At 44.5% G+C, this 22,438-nt stretch overlaps 1 protein-coding gene across 1 annotated transcript in view; it reads left to right on the forward strand.

Moving 5' to 3' along the window:
- The window catches only part of LOC115100985 (acetyl-CoA carboxylase 2-like), a 982,255-nt gene that overhangs the window by 575,892 nt on the left and 383,925 nt on the right, over positions 1-22,438 (forward strand). The window contains 3 exon segments of the mRNA XM_029620121.1: positions 4,846-4,887; positions 17,838-17,894; positions 22,082-22,123. Of these exon segments, the coding sequence (XP_029475981.1) occupies positions 4,846-4,887; positions 17,838-17,894; positions 22,082-22,123 (141 nt within the window).

The following is a 22,438-nucleotide window of genomic DNA, read 5'->3' on the forward strand; positions in this document are numbered from 1 at the left end:
CATTGATCCAGGCATTGCAGTTTGTGATTCGGGGATCTAGAGACTCCTCTCTCTGCAGACTGCACAAGTGGTCATAAATATTAGCAAGGCTATACTAGCCGCAGGCTCAAGCCCCAAATTGGAAGTCTGAACAGAACTTTGGGGCTTTACAAAGAAATGTCCCACAGAATATTATAGCCTGTTTCCACAGTTAAAGAGTGAATTTTTCAACAAGTTAGGAAGATGGGCTCGTTGGACTGGGATGACCACATTGTGGAGCTCTATAATGATGTATCCCCAATAACTATTTGCATGTAAAAAGAAAAATAACTATCATGCTGCAGAAGGAGAACATAAGATATAGGTGGCTGTATCCCTTTGCTCTGATGATCACCATCAGTGGAGTTTCTTTTAAGGTCAAATCCAGAGAGAAAGCAGCAAAAATTTTAAGGGCAGCAGCAATGTTCCCTCTAAGCTGTGCAATTGCGCGGCCGCGCATAAGTTAAATTCCTGCCGCGCACATGTTTTTATCTGCCGCACAAAAAAAAAAAATAAATTTACGGATTTCAATGGCAAAATTGTAATGAGTTCAGTAAGAATAGACGTGTTCATATGGTGCTACAAAAATTTAATTTTCTTATCGTCAGCGCATTAGTCATACTTTCGTTGATTTCCGTTTCCTGTTTTCCATTTCCTGTTGATTGTGTGGTGTGGTGAACAGTGTTCACGAGAAAGGGTATAGACAGACAGAAGATAGCAGAAAATTATGTCGAAACGTGAATTCAAAGACGGAAGAAACGATAAACGTTTGACTAAGAAAGCGAGATTGAACTTTAAAGTCGAATGGCTCAAAGAATATGTAGAAGCCGATATGCCGGAGTGCGTTGGCAAACAGCGAATGATTCTTGGAAATATTTTAAAGTTTAGCTCGGAGAACTCTGTTGTCTGCGACATCTGCAAACAGGCGAATGGCCATTGTGCTTTCGCCCAAGGAAAACAGTGGGACGAATGGAAACTGGATTATTTAAAGCGACATTTACTCCAGAAAGCTCACGTTCAGTCTGTCGATTTGCTAAGAAGTCAGCGTCAGGGAACACTTCGGGCATTGCTGAAGGAAACCACTGAAGAAAAGAAGACAAAAACTGAAATTTCTGAAAGAAAGTCTGCTTCCAGTGAGGAGGTAAAAATTCTAATTGATAATGTCCTCCTTGCCATAAAATTGAATTCTTCGATGCTATCTGTTCAGGAAATTCACAATCACATTGGAAAATATGTAAAAATACCGGAATCTTGGAGAAGTAAAAATTATGCGTTTGAATTTCTAGAGTGCATAAACTCAGTAATACAAAGAGATATGATAAATGATTGGTGCCAGTCGTCTTTCCACACTCTCATAATTGATGAGAGTACAGACATTACCGTGACAAAAATGTTAATTCTTTATGTAAAATTTTGAAAAGAAGATGAAGCTGCTTACTGTATTTATTTTGCTGGAATTCTGAAGCTGATAGAATGTAACAGTGCAGCTATTGTGACAGCCATTACCAATTTCTACCAACAGAACAATCTTGACTTGAGCAAAATGGTAATGTTCACATCAGACGGAGCTTCTGTGATGCTCAGGAAATATAATGGTGTTGCTGCAATATTTCGATCTAACAAACATTTGCTTGAGCAACATTGCGTGGCACACAGAGAGGATTTAGGACTTGATGATGCTTGGAAACATGACGCTGTGTTGAAAGATATAGAAACTCTAATTCGAACAGTTTACATGATTTTTAGTCGGTCGTCTGTGAAGAAATCCAGGTTTGAGGAACTTTGTCAGGCATCAGAACATGATGCAGTTGCATTCAGGCCCCTTAATGAAGTCAGGTGGTTGTCTCGACATTTTGCTGTGAATGCCTTAGTCAAGAACTACGATATGCTGATTCAATATTGCAGAGAACGGATAGAAGAAGACAATGACCCAATACACAAATACTGCTTAGACAAGTTGACAAAACCTGAGTATCATGTTACCATCTTTACTTTAAATGATGTATTAGGAGAGTTGGCAGAGTTGTGTAGACGTCTTCAGAGGAGCAATCTAACAACTGTAGAGGCGTTCCAGATGACAAAAGCCAAAATAATGAAACTTCGATCACAGTATCTTGGTGACACCATTCATTTCTCAGGGGAAGTTCGTAATGTTATAGCAACGTATTCTTCTGTCAACACCACTGCTGTCATCCATTTCATAGATCGTGTCTGTGATCACTTTAGCAGTAGATTTCCTGAAGATGAACTTGGCGAATGGTCAGTCTTTGATAAAGATTCCTTTGCATCTGTTGAAAATGTTAAGAATTTTTTATTTGGTTCTGACAAAACTGAAATACTAGCAGCTAGATACTGCACCTTGCTAAACAAGCCAGAAGTTGTTCTTAAGAAGAACTTGGTTGCTCAGTATGTGGACTTTAAATTCATCATGAGTGAAAAATTGGCTCAAGGTGCACTGAAGAATTTTGACGACATGATTGTTTATATTAGGCAGCAGGATGGGTTTTCTGACTTAGTCCAATTGCTTGACATTTGTGGAACTTTCTAGGCGTCTAGCGCAGATTGTGAGAGAGGTTTCAGTCTCATGAATCAGATTAAAACAAAGACCAGAAATCGGCTAGAAGTCAACCATCTGGACAACCTCATTAGGATAAAACTATATTTAATTTCAGGACAAGCAGTTAATTTGGACGATGTGTATTCATTTTGGAAGAACTGCAAAGGACGACGAAATACTTCTATGGTTGATGTAATGTAATGTTTTCTCTTTCAGCTTTCTGCAAGGATCATATGTTGAGAAATTTTGCACAATAAAATTGACATGTGAAAGTTTTGCACATTTGTTTCAATTTTTGCACACATGCCACCAAACCTTAGAGGGAACATTGGGCAGCAGGCATTAATGTGCATCTTGCTACAGAGCCCAAAGTAAGTAATTCCAGAAGAGAATATCCCAAATGGCAGAGAGAGACAAATAGAGGCAAATGGTTACAGAGGAATTTGAACAGCTCTGCATTATCTAGAGCTACAGATACTTGAAGGACATGCGCATTTCATTAGTGGTTCCTGATGTTTATATGGTGGTGTTATGGCTGCTTAAAAAGTGAATATATTTAGTTCCCTGTACGTACCCAGATCATTCTAGACTCCTGGGTTTTGCCTCCCTTCCAGCAGATGGAGACAGAGAAAGTTTTGTAGGCACCGCCTTTTAACCCGGTGTGCCACCTGCATTTCCTCAGTATTTCTCTGTCTCCAGCACATGGAGGTGGTGCAAGACCTGTGGTTCCGCACCAGAGTTCAGGATAAAAAAAAAAAGGATTAGGATTTCTTGGACATTTTCCTTCCAGGAGGTTGGCAGGTCCTGGTGAGGCCATTCCTCCTGGTAGTAGGATAAGGACAAGCAAGGGTTGGGGACCCTAAATTGCTCTTTCTGGCACGCCAGGGGGGGTGGCAGCTGGTGGTCCAGCTTTTTCCCCTTCAGTGAGGATCGTGGAAAGCCTCTGCCACCCTTCTTCAGGAAAATAAACATTTTTATTTGTTGTTAGTAAAGTAAAAAAAAAAAAAAAAAGAGGCAAAGAGAAGCGGTGGTTCCTTTCTGGTGCTCTACCCGTCGTGAGAAGCAGGTGGAGGCAGGGCATTCAAGACAAATCGGTCTTGTGGCTCCCAACCCCTTTTCTGTCTTCGTCATCTGCCGTGCGGTCAGGGTCGTGCCAGGCCATGCTGCGACCGAACCCATACGTATATTTTCTCACAAAACCTTAGCATACCTCTGGCCAATATAGCCATAGCCATATTTACCAATTCTGAAGGGCGCCATAGCACCGCCAGTGCCATCAAGAGTAGAGTGGTCCCGTCGAATAGCGTGGCCAGTGGGGCTTTAGCAAGAGAAGGAACAGCTCGGCCCTGCTGGAAAAGGAAGTGTGGCCGGTGGGGCCCTAGGATGAAAAGGAACTGCACAGCCTCATCCTGTCGGAATTCACAGCGTGGCTCATACAACCCTGCTGAAATCAGCAGCATGGCCGGCATGGCCTTTTGAGGAGGGAACAGCATGCCCTTCCCTGCTGGAAGTCCAGTGCTGGGTCAGCCCCCATGGCTCAAAGTCATTCCCTTGGCCATGGGGGCTGAAGGAAGAAACTACTATTGTTGCTGCTACAAGGGAGGGGCAGGGGGGTGTGTGAGAGACAATGCATGTATATGTGTGTGAGAGAGAATGAGAAAGAGCAGGTGTGTATATATATGTGGGTGAGTGAGAGAGAGAATGCATGTATGTGCGTGGGAGAGTAAAAACATGTGAGAATGAGAGAATATGTGTGTGAGGGGGGAGAACATGCTTGTATGTGTGAGATGCATAAGAGAGCATGTGTATGTGTAAGAGAGCATGTGTATGTGTGCGAGAGCATGCTTGCAAGAGCATGCGTGTGAGTGAGAGCATGTGTGTGTATGTAAGAGTGAGAGCATGAGAATGTATGAGAGTATGTGTGAGAGTGAAAGAGCATGTGTGTGTGAGACAGAGAATGCATGTGTGTGCACAACCACCCCCCTTCATCTCTGCCTGCTAATCCATGTCAATATCAGGGCATCTAGAAATCAAAAGTTCCTAGGTATTGATAAGAGGGATTTTTAAAAAATCCGTATTAGTTTTAATTATTTGGTGTTATTTGATATGTCTATTTTGAAATATTTTATTGGTGCATGGAAAATGTTTATATGAATTTTGGATGTTATTTTATGTTAGTTGCTTTGAATTATTCTGCTTATTGGTATGATTTTACTAATTTTATTGTTTTATGAGGAATGGTAATGCTTCTCTTTTTTCCACTGTTGCAGTACACAGAATTTGGCTTATGGTTTTCAGTTCAATTTTTGGCTGTAAGTTTATATTTATACTTTATGGTCTGTTTAGTCTATATTTGATGGACTATCTGTTCTGCATGTGTAACCAAGGTAAGGTATTCCTCTAGTATGTAGTTTCTATGTAGGTATCTATAACAACTTGGCTTGTTCTGTTTTCCTAATAGCGAGTGTATTGGTGTTTTAGGCCTGGTGAAATATTTGCAGTGTTACCTTTGCATAACTAGGATTGTTGCTGTTTGAGTGCTGGCAGTTAGTGCTGTTTTGATATAGAAAGTTTATGGCATAGTAATTCTGTTTTCTCGTGGCTTTCTGAGGGCCAAGCTCATCCCCAAGATGCATTATAGTAGGCCTAATACCATATGGGTTCCAAGGGTCTCTTGCTTTTTTGCAGGTTATTTGGTCAGTACCAAGCACATATTTACATGCAATGTTTGGTACCAACCAAATATTATTATAAATGATCTTTTTACCTCAGAAGACTGTACTTTGAATATACTTTTTCATGTAAATGCATAATTTTTTTATTGTATTTGTATAGGATGTGATGGAGATGGAGGATGCAAGGGTCAAAGGTTTGCCTAGGATGCCTAATACCCTTGCACCAGCCTTGGGCATTGTTCTACAAATATTTAACAGTCTCCCAACTTGTGGTGTCACATGTTGTATAATGGGTGAGGGCACAGTTTTTCACTTGGCCATAGGTGCCAAATTGCCTAGCTACGGTTCTGCTGATAAAAGAAAAAATGGTTCTTACCTTACGTATGTTAGGGGGTAGATAAATTAGTATTTTAGAATCTGCTTGAACCTGATGCATGCAGGTCATAAAAAAATGTAATGATCTCCATGCGGCCATATACATGTATATATGGGGCATGTTTTTGTACTATCGCAATGTCCTAGTGATCCCTGTGTTTCATTAGTGTATTAAATCTATTGTTTTAGATATTATATGTTTGTGTGTATATATACACCTTAGGTTTAACAAAAGCAGTAATAGAAAGCCCCCACCCCACCCATGAATGTGTGCATGTACAGAGAGGAGAGGGGTTTTCTACAACTTTTTAAAAAACATGTTACTTCTCTTGTTTGTCCAGATACATTGTCACAGGAAACTAATTAAATATTCTCCCAAATACAATGGTTGCATTAGATTTCAGAGCCCAATGCTTTGGATTGCACTGATGCCAGAATTGAAAAAGGTGTTAACTATTAAATTTAGGAAAATGAAGGCTTTTAATCTTTAATTATAATAGTGGACTAAGTGCGGGCTGAGGTACAGCAGTATATTGATGCTTATGGCAGGATTATTCTTTTTTAATATTTTACTTATATCTATTTATGATTTTACTTGTACTTATTGAAGCAGGTTTTTTAAATGTAAATGTTAACTAAGTGTGGGCTGAAATACAGTAGTACTTGGACATTTATAGCAGGACTGTTTTATTCTTTTTTTTTTAATTTGTTACATTTATTATTTTAACCCAGGACAAGCAGGATGCTAGTTCTCACATATGGGCGACGTCATTGATGGAGCCCTATTACGGAAAACTTTCTGTCAAAGTTTCTAGAAACTTTTGACTGGCACTCTGAGCCCACTGAGCATGCCCAGCATGCCATGATATTCTCAGCCACAGGGGTCTCCCTTCAGTCTTCGTTTTTCCACGCTGCTTTTGGCATCGCGGAGAAGGAGCCTGTGTGAGTTTTCTCACATACTTTCTGACTAAAAATCAGATTTAAAAACAGTTATTTCTCTCCCATATCGGGTTCTCCCGTGTTACCACCAGCCGGTGAGTAAATTTTGTCTCATTCTCACTCTTTTGAGTAAAATATTTTTCTTCTCATTTTCATCGACGGCTATCGAGGGAAATATGGCCACGGGATTCAAAAAATGTCCCAATTGTAATCAGACTATGTCCATTACAGATCCACACCTCGAGTGTGTTCTTTGTTTAGGTCAAACACACGATGTAACATCTTGTCCAAAGTGTGCTGAAATGACCGCGAAGGGTCGAAAGGCCCGACAAGAAAAGATGGAACACTTATTCCATCTACAACTTTTGCCTTCCCCATCGACGTCCACTCAGTCATCTCCAGCCGAAGTTTCAAAACGTCTAATCCTCAAAAAATGTCGTACGGAAGGCATCGACGAGGACAGTGGTGGAACATCGACCGAAGCATCGGCATCGCCACCCATCGATCCCGGAGGCGCTACTCTCCCCAGAGAAATCGACTGCAAAACGGCCTCGCCTTCAGGAAATACCGAGGCCTTCGACGCCGAGGCGTTCATCTCCTCTCGATGTGCCGACCATCGAACCTCCACAGGGCCCTGTGGAAGGACCACTAACACCTCCACCGCCACCACATATAGCTGCTCTGCCTGCACCAGCTATCACGGAGGAATTGACAGGATTTATCCATCAAGCGGTGCTCCAAGTGTTGCAGGATCATCGACCATCGATGCCCTCGCCGACGTTGATGCCGGTGCCCGCACCGATGCCAGCGCTTCCGCCGATGCCAGCGCTTCCGCCGATGCCGGTGCCTGCACAGATGCCGGTACCAATACCGAAGCCACTGCCTGCACCGGTACCAAAGCATCCGTCGATGCCAATGCCTCTACCATCGCCGATGCCCGAACCAATGCCGGAACCAATTCTGTCAATACCGACACCAGTGCCTAGGGCCCCGGGACAACCAGAATTAGCGTTGTTTCAACTTCTCATGAATAGATTCGACTCAATTGTCGGTGCTCTACTATCGAAATCAATTCCAGCCAAACTACATGAAGAAGTCCCTGGACAGACACCGTTTGATGATCCACAGCCAGGTCCTTCAGGGCTTTTTCGACACCAAGGTCTTCTCCCACTTCTCCATGTAGAGAAGACCCATATGATTCCTAGGAGGACAAACATACAGATACTTCTTCTGAGAGTTTTATGTCTGACCCTTCTCCTCCTCCGGAAGGACGAAATCCCCACCAGAGGACTTGTCCTTCACTAATTTTGTTAAGGACATGGCAGACACAATACCATTTAACTTGGTATCTGAAGAGGACACAAGACAGCAAACTTTGAAAGTTCTACTGTTTGTGGACCCTCCAAAAGAAGTCCTGGGCATCCCTGTCCACGAAGTCCTGTTGGAGTTACAGCATAGACTCTGGGAACATCCATGCTCAGTTCCATCTATTAACAAGAGAGTGGATACCACTGAAGCCTCTACTCCACGCCCATGACTTCCGCACTGTTATGCAGACCAACATACTATCAAAACTCGACTACTGCAATTCACTTCTGATAGGCCTCCCGGCCTCTACTATCAAACCCCTCCAAATTCTACAAAACGCCATGGCTAGAATCCTAACAAACACAAGAAAAACTGATCATATTACTCCCATACTACAAGATCTCCACTGGCTCCCGATCACCTTCCGCTCTCAATACAAAACACTCACCATCATTCATAACACGCTATACAAAAACAACTCCCCATGGATCGAAGATATGCCACACTTCCGCCAAGCCAACCGCCCCACCAGAAACTCCCTTGCAGGCACCCTTCACACCCCCTCACTCAAAATTGCTCACCTCACAACCACCAGAGAAAGAGCCTTCTCCATTGCTGGCCCTACTCTCTGGAATTCCCTTCCCGCCGAGCTCCATCTAGAACCATCCCTGAACCATTTCAAAAAAGGAATCAAGACCTGGTTATTTAAACAGGCCTACCCTAACTCCTCACAATCCTAGTCAGTGACCTCCCGGTACCTCCCCTATTTCCCCCCCTGCCCCTTGTACAACACCCCATGTACAGCAATATATAATGAACGCCTACACCATGTACAGCACCCCTCTGCCCGCCCCTCCCACCATGTACAGCACTCTTCTGCCCTCCCCACCCACCCTGCCCATCCCCTAAACAATGTTTCTCTCCCTAATACTCCTCCACTAAAACACCACAGTTTTCCTCGCATCATACCCATCCCTACCTTCCCCCCCCCCCGCTCTTTTTTCCCTCCCCGCTCCCCTCCCCTCCCCCAAATCCTCCTGCCTTTGCCTTCTATTGTATATAATTTCATATGTCAATTCAATATTGTTTTTTAGTTCATGTTGATTATCTAACCAATTTTATTAGTTCATTTTGATTATCTAACCAAGTTCTACGACACTCGTTAGCCTTATAAAAGGTACCTACATCTTTTATCCAGCTATCCTTCAGAACCTTCACTGGCTGCCTATAAAATTCAGGATACTCTTTAAAGCAAGCATGATGATTCATAAGGCTCTACACAACATCTCTCCCCTCAACCTATCTTTTCGACTACAGCTACACACCTCAAAGAGACCGATCAGAAGTGCATACCAGAACTTGCTTCACACCCACCCGGCTACAACTTCACTAAGGAAACTAGCTTTGTCCACTGCTGGTCCCCTCCTTTGGAACAGGCTTCCGCCAGACCTCTGTCAAGAACCCTGCCTAGCAACTTTCAAAAAGAAGCTAAAGTCCTGGCTATTCACCCAAGCCTTCCCTGAGATCTAAAACTTGATGAAGAGACGGACGGTACCCATATCACCGTACTAACACTTCTGTTGGTGCACTATGTAGCACCTGTTATACCCTGATTTTGTACCTAGTTCTTTTACCATACCTCAGTTATTTTGTTTTTTTGAATGTTATCCCTGAAAGTTCTATGTCAATTTATTACAATGTATTACGCCCCCGAGGCGACAGTTCAGTTCCTTGTAAACCGGTGCGATATGTATTGTATACAGGAACATCGGTATAGAAAAATTAAAAATAAATAAATAAATCCTTCTATCATTGTTCATTGTAATTTCCTTTCTCAGTTACCTGTAAACCGACATGATGTGTTTTACAAATGCCGGTATATAAAAGCTATAAATAAAAAATGTTCCTGGATACCAAAAATCACAACTGCCACATCAATCAGTTGTTGTTGAGTCTGCACAGAAGAAATCTAAGAGAAAAAGACCTCATTCCTCCACTCCTCCTGCGAAGGACCACAGATTCTTGGACTCCTTGGGCAGGAAAGTGTACCAGGGAGCCATGCTCAATTCAAGGATTGCGTCATATCAGCTATATATGACGCAATACCAGAGGAATCTTTGGAAACAGATGCAAGAACTTTCCAATTCCCTACCTCAGCAGTACCAAGAAGCAGCTCAAGCCATAATACACAAAGGGCTTGAAGCTGGAAAGCACGAAGTCCGAGCCGCTTACGACAATTTTGAAACTGCTTCCAGAGTAGCGGCCTCAGGCATCAGTACACATCGCTGGGCATGGTTGAAGGCCTCTGACCTCAGGCCTGAGGTACAGGAAAAACTGGTTGATTTGCCATGCGTAGGTAACCACCTCTTTGGGTCAAAGGTACAGGATGCTGTGGCCCAATTGAAAGAACATATGGAAACCCTGCGCCAACTGTCGTTGGTTCCGCAAGATTCTGCTGCATCATCATCTCACCGTCCTCCAAGGAAGGAATCTCGGAAGCCTTTCTACAGGCAGAGGCGTTATTACCCTCCAGCATCAAGGGGCAGATATCGTCCGCAGCAAAGATCTCAGCCCAGACAACCTAGAGCTGCTAGGTCTCAACCTCCACCGCAGACGGGACCGGCTGCAAGTTTTTGAGGCCACCACCAGAGATCAAAGCCATCTCCACAACCCAAAACCGGATGTGCCAGTAGGAGGCCGAGTTTCCTCCTTTTACAACCATTGGGTACAGATAACAACAGACCAATGGGTGCTCTCAATAATATCTCGAGGTTATCAACTCAATTTTGTCTCAATTCCAAGAGATTCTCCTCCAAAACCTCTTTCACTAAGCGAAAATCACATAATTCATCTACAAGCAGAATTATCCACCCTTCAGAGCCAAAGCCGTAGAGCCGGTGCCCCAGACTCAGCAGGGCAGAGGATTTTACTCCCGTTATTTCCTCATTCCAAAGAAATACGGAGGCCTACGTCCCATCCTAGACCTCAGAAATCTCAACGAATTTCTGAAGAAAGAAAAGTTCAGGATGGTATCTCTAGGCACCATGCTTCCACTTCTTCAAACAGGAGATTGGCTTTGTTCTCTGGATCTACAAGACGCATACACTCACATTCCAATATTCCCTCCTCATCGCAAGTATCTGCGCTTCCTGGTGGGACATCAACATTTCCAGTACAGAGTACTACCGTTCGGACTCGCTTCAGCTCCCAGAGTGTTCACGAAGTGCCTGGCAGTAATAGCAGCACACTTACACAAGGAAAGTGTTCATGTTTTCCCTTATCTAGACGACTGGCTCATCAGAAGTCAATCTCAACAAGGAGCTCTGGCTTCTCTCAATAGAACAATTACTCTCCTTCAATCAATGGGATTTCTCATCAATTATCAAAAGTCCCATCTCATTCCGTCTCACCTGCTTCAGTTCATAGGAGCAGAATTGAACACCATCCTCTCAAAAGCCTTTCTACCCGAGGATCGGGCAGAAACCCTTTCCCTATTGGCAAACTCGCTGTACTTGAAGAAACAAGCAACAGCTCATCAGTTTCTAACCTTACTAGGTCACATATCCTCCACAGTTCATGTCACTCCTATGGCAAGACTAGCCATGAGAATAACCCAATGGACTTTAAAGTCACAGTGGATCCAAGCCATCCAACTACTGTACTCTCCAATTCAAGTAATGTTATGATCCCCCCCTGTTGCTGCGCTACAGGTGGTATCTCACCTTCCACCAGAGGCCGCTTCGAAGCCAGGGCCTCGCCTGTGTAACATCCAGGATTTGCTCCAGGGCCTGGGAGGCCTAGCTGTTCCTGAGGCCAGCCTGTGGCTTGCTGGCTGTGTTTGGACTTCCTGTTCGGCCACGCCCTTCTCCCTAGGGGCTGGCCCACAGCTCTCCGTCTCAGTTATAGGGCCAGCAAGGGGCGGTCCAAGTAAACTCCTCCCAGGGAGTTGCCCATTTCAGCTGTATAAAAGGACTTCCTCTTCAGTTCCAGTTTGCCTTTGGATTGAGCATTACAGTCGACTGTACCTCTTCCTCGATCCAGGTCCTCCGTGGTCTTGCGTGCTTTGATGGCTCCTTGTCCTGTCTCTGCCTTGATGTCTGTTCCTGATGTTGCCTGATGTCTGTTCCTGATCCAGTGCCTGATGCAGTTCCCGACTTTCCTTCCTGCTTTAGGCTGCTGGGAGTGCAGCAAACCTGCTTTAGGCTGCCAGGAGTGCAGCAACCTACCCTGCCTTGACTGCCAGGAGTGCAGTACCCTCCGCTTCCTCTTCCCTGCACGTGTCCGCTCCCGCGATTTTAGGACAGGGTGGTCCGTGACCAGACCAGTCCAGCCGTGCTGGCTGTGTAGGGCGCCCTGAGAGACAGTGCCCGTATCCTGCTTCAGCCCTTGCCTTGATGTCTTGTTTCAGCCCTGTCTTGGATGTCTGCTTCAGCCCCTGTCTGATGTCTTCAGTTCTAAGGACTCTGTCTGCCCTCGCCTCTGTCCGGCCTGCCGCCCTATGCCGTACCCAGCGGCAGGTCCGAAAAGGCTTGGAACAGTCGGAGGACCGTTCATCAATCAACTTCCCAGTGTTGGTTGCTATGGGTGTGCAGGTCCGGCTGAGGGTCAGACTCCGCTCCTTACCCCCTGCTTCTGTTCCTGCCTGCCTCACCATGCCTGCACCGGCTCACCTCCCACGGTGTGGCTTGGGGCTCCTCCTTGAGTCTTGCCGTGGCCCAAGGGCTCACCACCTGCTATGAAGGCGACCGCGCTCCGCGCGCTCGGTAACAGAATCCAAAGGCGATGAGCTCGGTGAGCTGTGCTTGTGATGGACTTGTTTGGTTCCAGAATTTTTTCTTCCTACTGGTTTTCGTCTTACGACCTGCTGGAGGCGCCAGCTTCTGCCATGGATTACGACCTGCTGGAGGCGCCAGCTTCTGCCACTGATTACGACCTGCTGGAGGCGCCAGCTGTCTGGGTTCCCACGACCTGCAGGAGGAGCCTGCACCCAGACCATCTGCTCCTTGTTCCCAGGGTGGAGTTCCACGACCTGCAGGAGGCGCCTGCGCTCCTCTTGATGTTGCTGTTGTTTGCGCCCGCCCTTTCCCCTTCTTGTTTCCTGCTTCTGCTTGTCTCTGCTGTGTGCGTGGGTGCGCTTGTCCATGCTGTGCGTGGGTACGCTTGTTTGTGCTGTGCGTGGGTGCGCTTGTTGCTCATCTGTGCTGTTTTCCCCTTGTTGCTTGTTTGTGCTGTCTCTTTTCTGTTCTTCGTTGTTCTGTTTCGTTTCCGCTTGTTGTTTCCCGCTTGTGTCTTCCCGTCCTCCTCGTTCCCGCGTTTTGTTCCCTCGCTTCCTGTCTCGCCCTCTTCGCTCTTTCGCCCTTCGCTCCCTCGCTTTCCGCTCTCTCGCTCCTTGCTCTTTCGCTCCTGGGTTCCTTCGCTCTCCGCTCCCTTGCTCTCTGCTCCTTGGCTCTCCGCTCCCTTGCTCTCTGCTCCTTGGCTCTCCGCTCCCTTGCTCTCTGCTCCTTGGCTCTCCGCTCCCTTGCTCTCTGCTCCTTCGCTCTCTGTTCCCTTGCTCTCTGCTCCTTCGCTCTCTGTTCCCTTGCTCCCTGCTCCCTCGCTCTCCATTCCCTTGCTCCCTCGCTCTCCGTTCCCTTGCTCCCTCTTTTGTGTTTTTTGTGTGTCGGTCACGCGGTCACGGTTCGCTCTGTCGCTGCTCGCGCGGTCTCCGTTCGCTTGGTCGCTGCTCGCGCAGTCTCCTTTCACTCGGTCGCTGCTCGTTTGGTCGCTGCTCCCTCGGTCTCGTGTTCCCTCGGTCTCATGTTCCTTCAGTCCCGTGTTCCCTCGGTCTCATGTTCGTTTGGTCCTGTGCTCTTTGGTCCCTCGTCGTCCCTTCAGTGGTTGTGCTGTTGCTTGCTTGTTTGTGGCGTGTGTTTGGTTGGTTGTTGGTGGCGTGTGCTTGTTTGGTTGGTTGGTTGTTGTGAGTGCTTGCTTGCTTGCTTGGTTGTGGCGTGTGTTTGTTGCTTGCTTGGTTTCTTTGCTTCTGTTTCTGGTCCTTCTGATAGGGGAGGACCCCTTTGAGGGGGGGGGGTACTGTTACGATCCCCCCTGTTGCTGCGCTACAGGTGGTATCTCACCTTCCACCGGAGGCCGCTTCGAAGCCAGGGCCTCGCCTGTGTAACATCCAAGATTTGCTCCAGGGCCTGGGAGGCCTAGCTGTTCCTGAGGCCAGCCTGTGGCTTGCTGGCTGTGTTTGGACTTCCTGTTCGGCCACGCCCTTTTCCCTAGGGGCCGGCCCGCAGCTCTCCGTCTCAGTTATAGGGCCAGCGAGGGGCGGTCCAAGTAAACTCCTCCCAGGGAGTTGCCCATTTCAGCTGTATAAAAGGACTTCCTCTTCAGTTCCAGTTTGCCTTTGGATTGAGCATTACAGTCGTCTGTACCTCTTCCTCGATCCAGGTCCTCCGTGGTCTTGCGTGCTTTGATGGCTCTTTGTCCTGTCTTTGCCTTGTTGTCTGTTCCTGATGTTGCCTGATGTCTGTTCCTGATCCAGTGCCTGATGCAGTTCCCGACTTTCCTTCCTGCTTTAGGCTGCTGGGAGTGCAGCAAACCTGCTTTAGGTTGCCAGGAGTGCAGCAACCTACCCTGCCTTGACTGCCAGGAGTGCAGTACCCTCCGCTTCCTCTTCCCTGCACGTGTCCGCTCCTGCGATTGTAGGACAGGGTGGTCCGTGACCAGTCCAGCCGTGCTGGCTGTGTAGGGCGCCCTGAGAGACAGTGCCCGTATCATGCTTCAGCCCTTGCCTTGATGTCTTGTTTCAGCCCTGTCTTGGATGTCTGCTTCAGCCCCCGTCTGATGTCTTCAGTTCTAAGGACTCTGTCTGCCCTCGCCTCTGTCCGGCCTGCCGCCCTATGCCGTACCCAGCGGCAGGTCTGAAAGGGCTTGGAACAGTCGGAGGACCGTTCATCAATCAACTTCCCAGTGTTGGTTGCTAAGGGTGTGCAGGTCCTGCTGAGGCTCAGACTCCGCTCCTTACCCCCTACCTCACCATGCCTGCACCGGCTCACCTCCCACGGTGTGGCTTGGGGCTCCTCCTTGAGTCCTGCCGTGGCCCAAGGGCTCACCACCTGTTATGGAGGTGACCGCGCTCCGCGCGCTCGGTAACAAGTAACCCATCAGCTACGTTTATCTCTATTCTGGTGGGAGAACAAGGACAACTTGCTCAAGGGCCTACCCTTCCAACAACCAGTCCCACAGATACTTTAACTACAGATGCGTCCACCTTGGGTTGGGGAGCTCACATAGACAATCTCCAGACCCAGGGTACTTGGACAAAACTCGAAGCAACATTTCAAATCAATTTCCTGGAACTTCGAGCTATACGTTATAGCTGCATGCGTTCAAAGACTGCTTTTCACACAAGACTTCTGATTCGAACGGACAACACAGTAGCCATGTGGTACCTGAACAAACAAGGAGGTACGGGCTCGTATCTCCTTTGTCAAGAAGCCGCACAGATTTGGGACTGGGCCCTGACACATTCCATGTTTCTTCGAGCCACTTATCTAGCGGGCATCCACAACATAGTTGCAGATCGCCTCAGTCATCAGTTCCAACCACACGAGTGGTCCCTGGATCCCTTAGCGACCAGGATATTTCAATGTTGGGGGCAACAACAATAGATCTCTTTGCATCAGCATGAATCACAAATTGGACAAGTTCTGCGCTCTGCACAGACAGAAACACCAGCCAGCCAAGGACTCCTTTGCTCGCCCTTGGAACTCAGGCCTTCTATAGGCGTATCCTCCAATACTGCTCATAACCAAAACTCTAGTGAAGCTACAACAGGACAAAGGGCCCATGATACTCATAACCCCATATTGGCCTCAACAAGTATGGTTTCCCATACTTCTAGACCTCTCGATCAGAGAACCAATTCGCCTGTGTGTAGCTCCCACTCTTATAACTCAGCATCAGGGTCGGTTGCGCCATCCCAACCTTCAATCCCTATCCCTGACAGCATGGATGTTGAAAGCTTGATCTTACAACCACTCAATCTTTCATCCAATGTCTCTCAAGTGCTTACAGCTTCATGTAAACCTTCAACACAAAAGAACTATTCTTCGAAATGGAAAAGGTTTACTTTGTGGTACACACAAAAGAACATTGACCCTTTCTCCTGCCCCACAACTTCTCTACTAGACTATTTATGCCATCTTTCAGACTCTGGTCTCCAGACTTCATCTGTCAGAGTACACCTAAGTGCAATCTCAGCTTACCATAACAAGATGGGAGATGCACCAATATCCATACAACCTCTTGTCAGTAGATTTATGAGAGGTTTAACTCAACTTAAACCACCAATTCGGCCACCAGTCACAGAATGGGACCTTAATCTGGTCTTAACAAGGCTCATGCGTTCTCCTTTTGAACCCATGACTTTCTGTGATCCTAAATTTCTCACATGGAAGGCCATCTTCCTTATAGCCATTTCATCAGCTAGAAGGGTTAGTGAGCTACAAGCACTTGTCACGTACTCACCCTATACAAAATTCCTACATGATAGAGTGGTTCTCCGGACACATCCAAATTCTTCCCCAAGGTAGTTACGGAATTCCACTTGAACCAATCCATAGTTTTGCCCACATTCTTTCCAAGGCTTCATTCTCACCAAGGAGAACTGGCCTTACATACCTTGGACTGTAAGTGTGCGCTAGCATATTACTTAGACTGCCCTGCAGACCACAGGAAATCCACTCAACTCTTTGTTTCTTTTGATCCAAACAAACGGGGTAAAGCAGTGGGTAAACATACTCTCTCCAATTGGCTAGCAGATTGCATACAGTTTTGCTATGAAAAAGAATGCCTTCCTCTCCAAGGGTGAGTAAAGGTGCATTCAGTAAGAGCAATGTCAACCTCAGTAGCACACTATCGTTCAGTGCCAATTCTTGACATACATAAAGCAGCAACATGGAGTTCTCTTCACACCTTTGCAGCTCATTACTGTTTGGACAAAGAAGGACGACAAGATTCAGCCTACGGATAATCTGTCTTAAAGAACTTGTTTCCAGTTTAATTCAAACTCCTCCTACATCCAAGCTGCTGTGATCTTTGGCTGCCTCATTTTCACTAACAGTACTTCAGTGTTGCTTCACTACAAAATGACTCAGCCTCTAGCTTGCTAATCACCCATATGTGAGGACTAGCATCCTGCTTGTCCTGGGATAAAGCAAAATTGCTTACCTTGTAATAGGTGTTATCCCAGGACAGCAGGGAAACCCACCCGCCACCTCGCGGAGTTGGGTCCGATACGTTTTATTATTTTATTTTTGCTAAAGCTTATTGCTACATACGAGACTAAAGGGAGACCCTTGTGGCTGATATTATCATGGCATGCTCAGTGGGCTCAGAGTCCCAGTCAAAAGTTTCTAGAAACTTTGACAGAAAGCTTTCTGCATTAGGGCTCCATCAATGACATCACCCATATGTGAGGACTACATCCTGCTGTCCTAGGATAACACCTATTACAAGGTAAGCAATTTTGCTTTATTTGTACTTAGATGTTACTTCTGTAATGCCTTCCTGTTTAGTTGTTTTATTTAGTAATGTTTTATATGATAGTTTTTTATATGTTTTAATTGATTGTTATGAATATGAATGATATACTGGAAACTGCCTGGTAAAGTAGATAGGCTTTATAAATTTTAAATGTTTTTTTAGCTCTGCCAATTAATTTCTCTTTGAGTCAGATTTAGGTGAGAAGAAGAGACATGCACAAATAAGCAGTTATTTTCTGTAGGATACTTATTTTTTATAATCATTTGTAAAGCTCTCAAAATGCAAAACTGCTTAGTAAACACTATAGAAAGGCAGCTGAGAAGCTAAATTTGACAGGTGCTTTATCTCTGAAAATGTGTTCATTGCTAAGATTTCGAGCGGGTAGAGATTCTGGTAATGTAAATTAATTTTTTTTCCCAAATTTTGTAATGCAGAAAACAATTCTGGTTGACTATGGACTCCGAAGGATCACATTTCTAATAGCGCAACAGGTTGGTATGAACACCAGATAAGTTGTGATCTCTTCCACACACTCAAAGGAACTAATTGTGAATGAATTTTAGTGAAACACTACTTAATTTTTCAGTAATGTGCAGGTGGTTTGGCATATCTTAATATTAAAATTCCTTCTCCAAGGTGTTTTGATTTTTAAGCTTTTATGATGACACAGTCCTGAGAAATTAGTTTTCCAGGTATCTTCCTTATATACTGTACATATAGGGATCAGCCCAGTGACTCAGTGGGAGCACAGCTCAGCATTGTGCCAGAGGTTTGGGTTCAATGCGATAGTCAGGCATCTGTTCTTTAGACTGACTTGGGATGGGAATGCTGCGGAGGCAGCAGTCATAGCTCCTGGGTGGGGAGGAGTCTCTCATCACATAGTGGTGTGTACTGGGCTCTGGAGGGATCCACAGCTGGTAGCCCTAGTAGAGGTCTAGTTCAGCCATTATGGTGACAGCCAAAGTGAGATTGGGGAGTGAGGGAGAGGATTAAAAATGGGGGGAGGGACAAAGTAGGCACAGAAAGAAACTGCTAGAACAAATAAAAAGTGAATCCTGTTCTGTTCTGCTAAAGCTTCCCAATGCATTTTAAGCCAGTTGCTTTGGACTCTAGCTCTCAAGTGACACATTTGTTAGACACTCCCAGCAAGCACAACAAAATTCATAAGTGGATGAGTATTTAAGAACTTAAGAACATGCCATACTGGGTCAGACCAAGGGTCCATCAAGCCCAGCATCCTGTTTCCAACATTGGCCAATCCAGGCCATAAGAACTTGGCAAGTACCCAAAACTAAGTCTATTCCATGTTACCGTTGCTAGTAATAGCAGTGGCTATTTTCTAAGTCAACTTAATTATTAGCAGGTAATGAACTTCTCCTCCAAGATGCAGATGTTGCCAGAACTGGAATGTTATATTGGAGAATTATTATCAACCGAGAGGAAAAAACCTGACCACGACAGAGTTATAACTCACAGAGCTAACATTTTGGAATATTGACATTCACTTGAGTGAAATAGGAATTAGAGGCACAAACCATTTAAGAACGGAGCCTCTAATTCCTATTTCACTATTTGTCCTTTCTCAGTAATCGATCTTTCCAAGTAAAGATCAAAAACGTGACCTCTGACAGGATTTCCCTGGAAACAGGGGTCCCACAAGGGTCTGCCCTATTTGCTACCCTGTTTAATGTATATCTTTTGCCAGTATACCATCTGCTTGCAGGTTTAGGATTGAATTTTTACATCTACGCAGACGACATCCAATTTCTTGTTCCGATTGAAGACACAGTCGAAAAAACTCTTAATATAATTGCTATCCATCTAAAGACATTAAAGCAACTACTTTCACACATAAAATTAGTACTAAACATGGAAAAAAACGAAGTTATATTATTAGAGAAAAAACTTAGAAATGAAGAGATTCCTCCTCTAATTTTCGAAAACAATATAAAGATAAAACTAACAGTCTTTGTGCCAGACCTCGGTATAATCTTAGAGACAGACCTTATTTTTAAAAAAACATATATCAAATTGAGGGAAGGCTACCATAAACTTATCACTTTACAAAGGTGAAAACCATTGCTTGAAATAAACAACTTCAGAACAGTACTGCAATCGCTGATTTTTTCCAATATCGATTACTGTAACGCACTGCTACTGGGACTCCCACTATCCGACCATTACAAGTATTACAGAACACAGCCACTAGAATCTTAACAGGAAGCAAAAGGTGTGATCATATCACACCGATTTTAATTTCATTACATTGGTTGCCAATTATTCATCGTTCCCAATATAAAACAGCCTGCATTATACATAAAATAATTTATGGTGAACAAACCGAATGGTTAAATACTGCCATTCGATTACAGCTCCCCAAAGGAACCTCAGATCGCAAACAAGGGCCTACTGACAATTTCCACAGTGAAGTCAGCGCACCTGAGTCCGGTACGAGAGCGGGCAGTATCGATAGCAGGCCCCAAACTCTGGAACACGCTGCCAGCAGAAATAAGATTACAGGCAGATATCAAAAGATTCAAAGCCGATCTTAAAACATGGATTTTTAGCTGTGCTTATGCAGTTTCTAATTAAGGTCTTTTATTGTTTTTAAGAGACTGACTATTTTTCTATTTCTTTTAATTAATTTAATGTACTTAATCTTACCTTGCACTTATTTTATTTCATTTTATATTCCTTTTGTTAATTATTTTAACTATTTTACTTCTAGAACTATGTACCATTTATTATTGTGTTTTACTGACTATTTTATGTATTTTATTTCCTGTTATTGTAAACCGTCGTGATGGCTTTTCCAATACGATGGTATATAAAATTTAATAAACTAGAAACTAAACTAAACTAGATTACTGCATAAGAATCCTGAGACTTTTCTTTTGGAAGGGTGGGGGTGGGGAGCAAGACTTCAGAAGGAGAGTAATCTCATAAATGAAATTTTCATACAGTATAAACCATTCTTTTTTTTTTTTTTTTTTTTATTATTTATTTATCAATTTTACAAACTATAAACAAAGAATCCTTTGCTTCAATCAGGAGAATTACACAAAAGAAAAATATTATACATTGTTAATTGCAATTATATCATAATTACACAACTAATTCGTTATACAATTTTATCTCCTTTGTTCTAAGCAATATTTGGTGGAGGAAGGAAAAAGAGGAGTATTACAAAGGAAAAGAAAAACTTTATATTAACAAATGAGCCCCTTGACTATTACTCCCAATCATATATTTATTTAAGGAACCAGATGTTCTAGGTTATAGGGGTTTCTTTCTTGGCGTCCAGGAAGACCCTTAATTGCTCTGGATTATAAAATATATAGGTATTACCAGAGTACTTTACCACGCATTTAGCAGGATAACGTAAAAGAAAACTTGCCCCTAAAGCTATCGCTTCGGGACGCATTATTAGAAAGGATTTCCTGCGTAGTTGTGTGACCCTGGATAAATCAGGAAATATCCTAACCAAACCACCCATATATGTAACATTAATTACTTTAAAGTAATACTTCATAATGAGGGCTCTATCAAATTCTGAGAACAAAGAAATAAAGAGAACTGCCCTTTCAGCAATTTCCAGTCCAGAGCTTTCCAAATAATCAGACAAGTTGTTAAAATTTCCGATTTCTCCTACTGGAGATATTTGTATCTGGCTCTGTCCTTGTTTTAGAAACAAAATCTTTTTAACTGCTGGAATTTGCTCCTCTGGTATCTGTAATATTTCCTTCATATATCTTTTAAAGGTTAGTAGTGGTATCTCACCCACCACTTTTGGGAAGTTTAAAACCCTAAGGTTTAACTGCCTCAAATGATTTTCTACAGATTCCAGCCGCCGTGTTAGGATCATTTGATCTTTCACACATGCAACGTTAGTATCAGTCACTTGTTTGAGATTTTCTTTAACTTGCTGTAGCTCTCGCAGCTGCTCTGTCCCCTTCAAATGTAAATGATTTTCAATAGAGACCATTTTTTGGGCGATTTCTTCGTTTTTTTGGGTCTGTTCATTGAACGCCTTCGTTAAACCCACAACCACTTCCCAGAGGGATTCCATAGTGATTACCGCTGGTCTTTTAATCTCAATGGGACTCCTTACAGGGTTATTCATTACCTCTCCTCGACCCATCGATGTTAACGATCCTTGCGGCATTTCTTCAACCCTCTGTTCTCTCCATGTCGCAGCTTCAGGGGGATTCGAGGCACTGGCAAACCCCTCCAAACTCGAAATACCTCGCGAGAGTCCTCCCTCAGGAGTCGCACTTGTGACGCATCCCACCAGCGACTCCTCGTGCCCCGAGGCATTCGGTGAGACAGCATTCGGCGGCAATCGTGGTTCCGGGGGAGTTAGCGATATTTCCCCAAGCGGAGAAGGGACTCCTCCTCCCGTTCCGCTAGCGGGGCTCGCTATTCCAGTCGATATGGGAGAAGCATATTGCAGTATAACACGCTGACCTGCGGGAAGTGTGGGCTCGGGGGGATAAACCCTCACCTTCCCCTTTCTTTTATGAGGCATTTGCAAAGAAAGTCCGGTAAGTGTAATGAAAAGCAGGAGCGTCTGAATATGCGTCCAGTCAAGAGGCCATCTTGAATCCTCTCTACAGTATAAACCATTCTAAGGTTTTAGTATCATTTTCATTGTTTTGTTTTTCTTTTCCTGTTTCAGAGAGAATTTCCCAAGTTCTTTACATTCAGAGCAAGAGACGAGGTTTGTACTTGTGCTTTAAATGTACTATTTTAGTTTTGTAAAGTGAGCCTTTGGTGACAAATCATTTTGTAAAAAGAAGACGTTCAGGTTGCCTTGCTGAGGTTGCTCTTTGATTTACACATTAACTATGCTCCGTCAACTGATTAGAAATCACTGCATGCATGTTCTGTTGCATGTAAAAATGCATTGGAACAGGTGATATCAGCCCCTGAAAGGATCTTCCTAAGACCATGCCATCTATTGTCCAGTGTCATTCTCTACAACAATCTCACTGATGGTTGCATTCCCATTGCTGTTGCCTATCTCGCCAGAGGA

This window comes from Rhinatrema bivittatum, chromosome 11 (genome assembly GCF_901001135.1).
Source record: "Rhinatrema bivittatum chromosome 11, aRhiBiv1.1, whole genome shotgun sequence".
In the NCBI taxonomy this organism is placed as follows: Eukaryota; Metazoa; Chordata; class Amphibia; order Gymnophiona; family Rhinatrematidae; genus Rhinatrema; species Rhinatrema bivittatum.